General features: G+C 41.8%; 1 protein-coding gene across 1 annotated transcript; it reads right to left on the minus strand.

Annotated features, from left to right (window-relative positions):
• Positions 1 to 5,813: 5,813 nt before the first annotated feature.
• On the minus strand, positions 5,814 to 7,746 carry LOC149207026 (uncharacterized). The gene has a single exon (XM_089395630.1). The coding sequence runs from the start codon at positions 7,556 to 7,558 to the stop codon at positions 6,428 to 6,430; it is 1,131 nt and encodes a 376-aa protein (XP_089251756.1). The 5' UTR covers positions 7,559 to 7,746; the 3' UTR covers positions 5,814 to 6,427.
• Positions 7,747 to 8,141: the final 395 nt, after the last annotated feature.

Here is an 8,141-nt window from a genome sequence, read left to right on the forward strand (position 1 = left end):
AATTCGATTCAACTGAAGAGGAGGTCGACTCAGATGCCAAAGGCCAGGATAATTTTCCAGAGGGCTGGAGAATCACTTCTAGAGGCAGCAACAAGCAGGATGTCTGAATCCAAGGCAAGTCCAAGGAGTGCGTGTGAGGGACTGCACAGCATCTGCATAGAGTCCTCCACAAGGGTATTCCGAGACTAGTTTATAAGGCCAGGTTGAGGCCGAATTGCTTGTGGAGGAGATGTCGTTTTTCCACGATGCTAGTGTCTAGGGTAGAATCTTAAATCACTGATGCTACCAAACCAAGAATCACAACAAAGCTACTTTGCAAAGCAGAATATAAATAGCAGTAAATCAACTAGTGCACAAAATATAGACAACTTTTTACACAATTGTGTACAACAACCCACCTTCGTTATATTAATCAACCTGAATAATACAACAGTCTACGGCTCTCGTACCAGGGATAATGGCCCTCAAATATCCACTAGTACAAGAATATAAAGTTGGGGCTTGGTGTCAGTCCATCGACAACCAATCTACCCTCAACAAGAACTATGACCATCTAGCTGTAGTGCACTCTCTCAGCTCCTCTCGGTCGTACCCTGTACCTGCCTAGTCCTGCGGCTCCCGATCTGCAGCTCCTGCCTCTATCAATGCTCCAAGTCCATCTGGCCACTGAATCTCGGTTATCAATCTACTCACTAGTTGTGCCTTAGTCCATCAAGGGCACAACACATCAAGACTCATGTTGAGTTGTTCACAGCTCCACTTGTGAACAACTCTCGATCTGCCCACTGCTACTCCTCAGCTACTGAGGGACCTCAGCCCACTATGGTCTTCCTGTGCTACTCTGATGAAGACCAACATAGGGCACGGAGGGCTGCCACCTATCACTTCAAGATGACCATCTCCCACAATGAACACGGGCTAGGAGGACTGCCAATCATCTGTTGTAGAAGTCCTTCTCCACACACAAGTTTCGGGCTCCACAAACTGCTCCTAGTTGATCAGACCCTTGAGCTCAACAGTTGCCTCTCTCGCAACTACCTTTGTCCATCAAGGTGTTGCTCAACGGGCTCCAACTTGGACACTATCACGTTGTCCTCCAGCAGACCATAAGTGCCCAATCACATCCACACTTGGTCCACTCTCAGGCTGCCCTCCAACAAACCAAGAGTGACCAATCCTCGTTGTAGCATATGCTCCTAGTTAGGGAATCCAACACCTAGGAGACCCTTCTATTGGCGGCCAACAAACTTCTCCACATCTGCCCTTTGCTCTGCAATCGAGGAGCTGTTGCACAAATCTAGGCTCCAATGTACTACTGCAACATTTGCCCACTGATTAGGACATCTGACAATCCATGTCACCCGAATCACTTGCCTGCTACAGTCCTCCAACATTCATCATCCAAGCTGGTCAATACTTGACCCAACACAAGTCACCGACGGAGGAGGTACAAACTTCTGCACTGTTGTTCATGGGCAGAGTTTTGGTCACTAGTTAGGGCTCCCACTGTAACCTACAGCAGCCCAACCTCCTTGCCTAAAACACACCTCAAATGATGTGGCCTCCTCTCCTTTACAAGCTAGGTGACCTTGTTGTGTGAGGAGGCACCTACAGCTCCACGTTAGGATTGTTTTGACCCTCAAAACCTCACCTACAAGCCTGTGGCCTAGTCATCACAGGAAGGTCCCTTTCTCGGCTTGTTTCAGGAGGATTTGTTGCTAAGGAATTTAGACTTCTGTGATCCATAACATTGTTTAGATAATCTTCGGCAAAATCACATAATCAATCATTTGTCGACGCGTTTCAGTTGCAAATTAACGTTGGGAGGAAAAGAGAAAAAGCACACACAGAGGAATTTCTTAGAGGGTTTCCAGATCCAGTTATTAGGAGGAAATCTGTGACTTTCAGTTGCAGAGGAAGTAGTCGAGCAGATCTGCGCATTCCTGGAGGGAGTGCGAGTAAGAAAAGGAGATTCCTATTTATTTTCCCAGATTTGAGTTTTGTAGAAATGGTCTCAGCAAGACTTTGAGATCGAGATAGGCTTGGTGAACCCTATAACTATTGTATCTAGAAAGCCAGAATGACTTTCCTGCTAGATGAGCATGGTCTAAAGTCGTAGCAGAAAGAGTTATTGTCATTCCTACAGATCTGCAGCAGCTAGAGAATTACAATAGGGAGATGGCCAAGGCAAAGAGGATGATCCTCGATGGAGTTCGAGATCATATAGTCTCACATCTAGCTGGCAAGAATATTTCCAAAGAAATGTGGGATGCAGTCGCAACACTTTTCCAGAATCCTTCTAAGAACCGAAATATGTTCTTGAAAGAGAAGTTGAGGACCACCAGGATGCAAAAGGGTGAAGGAGTCACTCCTTATCTCACAAGAATTTGGAATGTCCGAGATAAGATTGCAGCAATTGGAGAGATACCTCACGAGAGTGAGCTAATTTGTACATCTCTCAACGGTTTCACCAAGGAGTGGGCAACTTTCGTCCAAGGTATAACTGAAAGATATGCGCTACCTGGTTCGGATCGATTGTGGGCCGATTTCACTCAGGAAGAGATGAGGCTTGCTCTTGTGGAGAGCAACATCAATGACAACAGTAGTAGAGGACCGAAGAGTGCGAAGGACAAGGAAAATGTAGCCCTTACTATTGAAGAATGTAACTAGTGTCAGTCTTCATAATTGTATTTGAGTCATAATGAAATATGTTTGTCAAAAAAAGGAAAAAGAAATTTTATTATTAAAGAAATTGACCTATTAAAGCATGGGTTTCATGCTTGGCCCTTGGGTCAATTGTTTTTAGGTCAAAGCCTCCATTGAAAGATTCTAGGGTTTATGTCAAGTGTCCTTGTCCATGTCATATTGTAAAGAACCCTTCTTGGGACTAATTTGTCAAAGAAGAAATTTATTTTATTGTATTTTAGGTCTTCTAGGCCTCCTCCACCAAGTCGGCCTAAACAGAGGGGCAGAAACTCCTATATAAAGGTAGCAACTCGACCTCATTTGACACACACACTCAAAAAGTTCAATCTACAACTTCTTGGGCCAGAAAAAAGTGTGAATTTCTAAGGAAGAAGAAGAAAGGGCTAGCAAAGGAGGACCTTATCAAGCAAGACAAGTCGAGTTTTTCTCTCTTATTTCACACGTGTGAAAGTTCTAGATTACTACTGGGGGCTGAAATTCTGTAGTTGCTTGGGAGGTAGAAACTCTGATGCTACTGGTGAAGTTGGGGCCGAAATTTCTGGGTTGATGTTGGGTTATAGTTGTTGGACAAGAAAAGGCTATTGAAGGTTGTTGTATCTCATTGGAAGGTTGACTTGGTGGACGAGAAAGGTCTGTAGGTCTTGGTCTATCTCATTTTGAATTACTGAAGGAAGAGTTCTTGATTGGGTTTTCCCCTACATAGGGGTTTTAGCCCTGGTTGAGTGCCTACATCTGGTGTCCTTGATCTTTGTGTTTTGGTTTTGGTAATTGCTTGATGAACTAAGATAAAAGAAGAACGTAAGAAAGATAATAAGAACTCAAAGAAATCACAAGTAATTATCAACAAGGGAAAATCTTTCTGCCTTTCCAATTTTCTAACACTTACATCGAAACGCAAGGCAAAGAAAGGTCCCAGTTATGGACAAAGCTCAGAGGGAGAAGAGAAAAGAAGAAGAAAAATTTGTCAAAGATCAAGTGCTTCAAATGTGGTGAGTTTGGTCACTACAGTACCCAATGTCCCAAGAAGATGAAGGACAAGCAGGAGAAGCAGGAGCAGGGAACAGCTTCGGCAGAGATCGACAATTTGTCCTCTAGATTGGAGGATGAATTCGCTTTGTATGCAATTATACCTTCAAGAGCTCTACGAATCATTAATTTAGCTACATGGGCTCACAAATTTTCAGTAGTAGATGGATCACGATGTTCAGAATGGCGCAGCCTGACCCTAAGGGATAGTTGCAGAACTAGTCGCAGTCAGTTACTGAGGGGCGCAAAACCAGTCAGGGCGCAGACAGTTATTCAGTAGACAGTGCAGAGACTAGTTGTAGTCAGAGACTCAGGAGTCAGGAGAGAGTTGCAGAGCCAGTATGGGGACACAATTAATTCAAAGTTCTCAATTACAGTAGCAACAACAGCATGAGATCTGATGCAGCGCAGAGCAGTGTTGGCAGTAGTGCAGGGTGACACAGTGCAGAGTCAACAGCAGCGCAAATGCTGGGTGGTTCAACCACAGAGTTGACAAATTAATCAGAGTATGCACAGTAGCTTGGTGGGCAGTGACAGGTTGTCACAGATGTCAAACATCAGCGACGTGGTGGTCCAACTACAAAGATTGTCTAGAACACCTTCCTCGCTAAGAGGGAGTGTTAGTTTTTGGATGGTTGGGTAGCATCAAACAGGTGTTCTAGTCTTGACTTTTGTTAGAGAGGCTAAGAGCACGAGATCTTCAAAACCCAGAAAAGGTTTCTCAAGATAAACTTAGAAAACGCCTTAATTAAATTAATTAGCCATCATTAAATTTTTTCCTTAGTCTAACTTGGGAAAACTAGTTAATTAATAGGAATTAATTAAGGAAATGTGAGAATGCTCTAGAAACTCACACGGATTGAGTTTGAGATGATCTTAGTCGTTGATGGGAATCTAATCATGGTCGTTGGTTCACCAACGAGAGATTATAAGAGCGGGACGATGGGGATGAAGAAGACACATTGTGTGAGTGGGTGATCTAGTCAAATCGAATTTCCCAAAGAGCATAGATTCAACAGGGAAGAGAATTCGAACTAGAGATCAGTAGCAGAAATTGAGGAGCAGCAGCAGGGTGATCCAGTGGAGTTTTCCAGTGTCGAAAGAGTCAGTGGGAAAGGTCAAGTTATTTCATAGGAGGCTACATAGGGGCTTGCGCAGAGCCTCAAGGAGGTAATTCGATTCAACTGAAGAGGAGGTCGATTCAGGTGCCAGAGGCAGGGATGATTTTCCAAAGGCATGGAGAATCACTTCCAGAGGCAGCGACAAGTAGGATATCTAAATCAAAGGCAAATCCAGAAAGTGCGTGTGAGGGATTATGCAACATTTGCACAAAGGCCTGCACGAGGGTATTCGGGACTAGTTTCTGAGGCCAGGTTGAGGCCGAATTGCTTATGGAGGGGAGGGGGAATTCCCTCAATAATTTTGCCAATGATTCTCAAGAGAGGATCTCTAGATTGGCATCTAGATATTGTACTTAGATTTTGCTGCTACATATTAATAACAAAACCCTTATCTGCTGCACCGGTTTTCCCACATTGGGTTTTTCTGGGGACATTTGTCAAAAAATAACGCTGTCAATTTTATTTTGTGTGTGCTCTATTTTTCTCAGTTCCAAATTTATTTCCACAACGTATTTCTTAATTTTAGTGAAAATTGCAGTTGTGATTTTATTCGTTCTTTATCGTAGCAAATAAACTGCACATAATAATATTCAATTAGAAAATTAATTTCCAGTTGTTGCAATAGATTGAAAATTTCACACTGAAGGCCTGCACAAAATGACCCCTTGCAAGCCCATGACACATTAAAATCAGAACAATGATACAGAAACAAGCATTAAAAGATTATAATCATGTAAATTACTTTATTTGGGTTTGAGTCTTGCTAATAAGAAATTTAAATTTCATTTTGCCCATATATAGAGGAAGGCAACGTGTACAAAGCTGATAAGAAATCACCCAAAAGCACTAGTATGGACCAAGTACTCTGTTTCCTATCTAAAATACATATATTGATAAGGATAGTCAACGAGAACATCAAAAAGGTGAAGCACGAATTGTCGACCACAACTGGACCACTCATTTAACACCGTGAATAAAATCCATAAATATTTCAAGAACACAGGATCAACAATATTCTTCAATGTTAAGAGTCGATGAACTCTGGTATTTTTGCAAAGATAAGACAACTATGATTTAGAGGCAGCTTGATCTCTGAAGTGAAATAGCAAGTTTCCTTCATAAATGCAAGAGTTCACAATAGACAACAAAAGGTCTGCTGTTCCTAACGATCAGTGTTAGTTATTTACCTTCCCTGTGCAGATACTAGATGTCTAACTACACGTTTAAATGCAATGCAAGTCAGGAAGGAAGGTCAGCTGTACCTTGAATTGAAAATAATGAAGCAATGCTGTTTAATTGCTCCCATTTAAAATCTGCTTGTCGAAACTGTGCACTGGAAGCGGTATGATTTTCAGGTCGCAAGCATCCTTTTTGGTGTCTTCTTGTGCTAAGTAAGCCATCTAACCGTTAAAAAGTGGAGTTTCCTGTTCTCTGGCCGAAGAAAAGAACTTTAAAAAGATAAGTAGAGCACAGTAAAAGTCACATTGAAGCTTCTGGCTTAGTGTCTAAGTAGAGCACAGTAAAAGTCACATTGAAGCTTCTGGCTTAGTGTCACAGTGTTGGTAAATCTACGGTTACTGAGAAACGCACTTGTATGAATCCTTGTCAATCATCCACTTGCCAGCTTTCCCACCATGGTAAATATCTCGCAGAATCGAGGAAGATTGGTGGTTGGAATTAACAAATTTCTCCAAGAAACGTTTCTCTGGCATCACAACAATAATTCGGAAACTCGTCTCTGTTTTCAAACCCTGCATGGACTTTAATGCCTCCAGTACTCTGTACCGAGGAATTATCCTCTTCTCCAAGCTGTATGAAAACAGCATTGGACTCGTAACGAAATCATCCAAAGAGAGTCCAACAGAATTGACCAGAAAATCTATGTGGCGCTTCAAATTTTCCTCTGTACGGCCCACAATCCATGGCGATAATTGCAAAATTTGTTTCTCTGAGAACCCAGAACTGCTCAAACACTGAAGTCTCATATCTATGGTTTCTTTTGGTACACACAAAAACGCACGCATAGCAACTGCAAACATCTTAGATCCCTTCTTGAGCCCCAGATGCTCGACCAGTTTCACTGACTCCATAATTCTTTCCTCTCGAGACGCGAGCAAAGGAGGGTAAAGGGCCACTAATTCTGATAGCGCCCGATCTTCAACGCCCAATCTTTGAAAAACTGAAATTGCAGATTTAAATTTATTCTCTTGGTGAGTAAATACCCGTGCCCGGCGGATAAGTACTTTATATAGATCCTCTTCCTTCATGAAAGTCCGGAGGAGGGTGAGTTTAGACTTTATGTTTCCTTCGGATTTAGCAAAGAGAAAGAAAGGGTTGGAAAGAACCACCTTTCGAATCTGGGCAGGGGTGGTCAAACCGCAGCCATTTAGTAACTCCAAAATTTCTTCTAAATTCTGAGTCGATTTTGCACGGAGACAGTGCTTGGTATTATTATGTCTAAAGGCCTTTGTGATCTCTTCGTATGTTAAACCGCATTTGTTGATCAGAAATTCTGTGACAACACCCCGGTCTGGTGTAGTTGTGAATGGGACTGCTGTTTGGTTGCAGAAATTGGCGAATCTGATGCAGGGATTTTCATTAAATGAACGAGGGTGAGGAACGATGGAAATCGCTGTTGACAAGTGATGGGATAGTGGGAGTTGGTGGATCCTCAGGCGTTTGCATATCAAGTGAATAAACGTCATCTCTGCAACAAAAGGGACGAAAATGAGGAGCTATGTAGCATGAAGGATGAGGCAAGAGTGTGGCTCAAAGCTCGACAATATTGGTTGCCACAATCACTGAACGAGTAGGGCTTTGAACGAGTAGGGCTTTGTTTGATGGTTGTATTGTTCAAAGTTGGATTTTTTTCACGGAAGAAAACATGAACAAATTTTGTATTATAAAAGTTGCGCTTTGTGTTTTTAAATGAAAATGATTTGTCGAAAAGGGTAAGATGTAAGGCAGAAGGTTTTGAGATTTTTTTTTATTTATTTATTTTTTTCCTTTTTCCGGTTAAGTCCATCTTAATTAGTGTTTTCAAGAACAACTAAATAATGATTTTTGGGCACAAGGAAATAGATTGTCAATATGTATCATGATATTTTCATGTGTTATTATTACAATTTAATTAAAGGTAGAAAACCACCAATTCAAATGAACACCAAAGAGCTTTTGTGTTAGCAAATCAATTATTTAAAGACAAAAATGGCTAATTGTACATTGTTAGGATGAGAATCAAACCTTGAACCTTGGTGGTGGTTTGCAAGTAAGAAATAAAAGTGAAGG

Source organism: Pinus tabuliformis, chromosome 1_2 (assembly GCF_031772625.1).
Source record: "Pinus tabuliformis cultivar Carrire ecotype Pingquan chromosome 1_2, CPIR1, whole genome shotgun sequence".
NCBI classification, from domain to species: Eukaryota; Viridiplantae; Streptophyta; class Pinopsida; order Pinales; family Pinaceae; genus Pinus; species Pinus tabuliformis.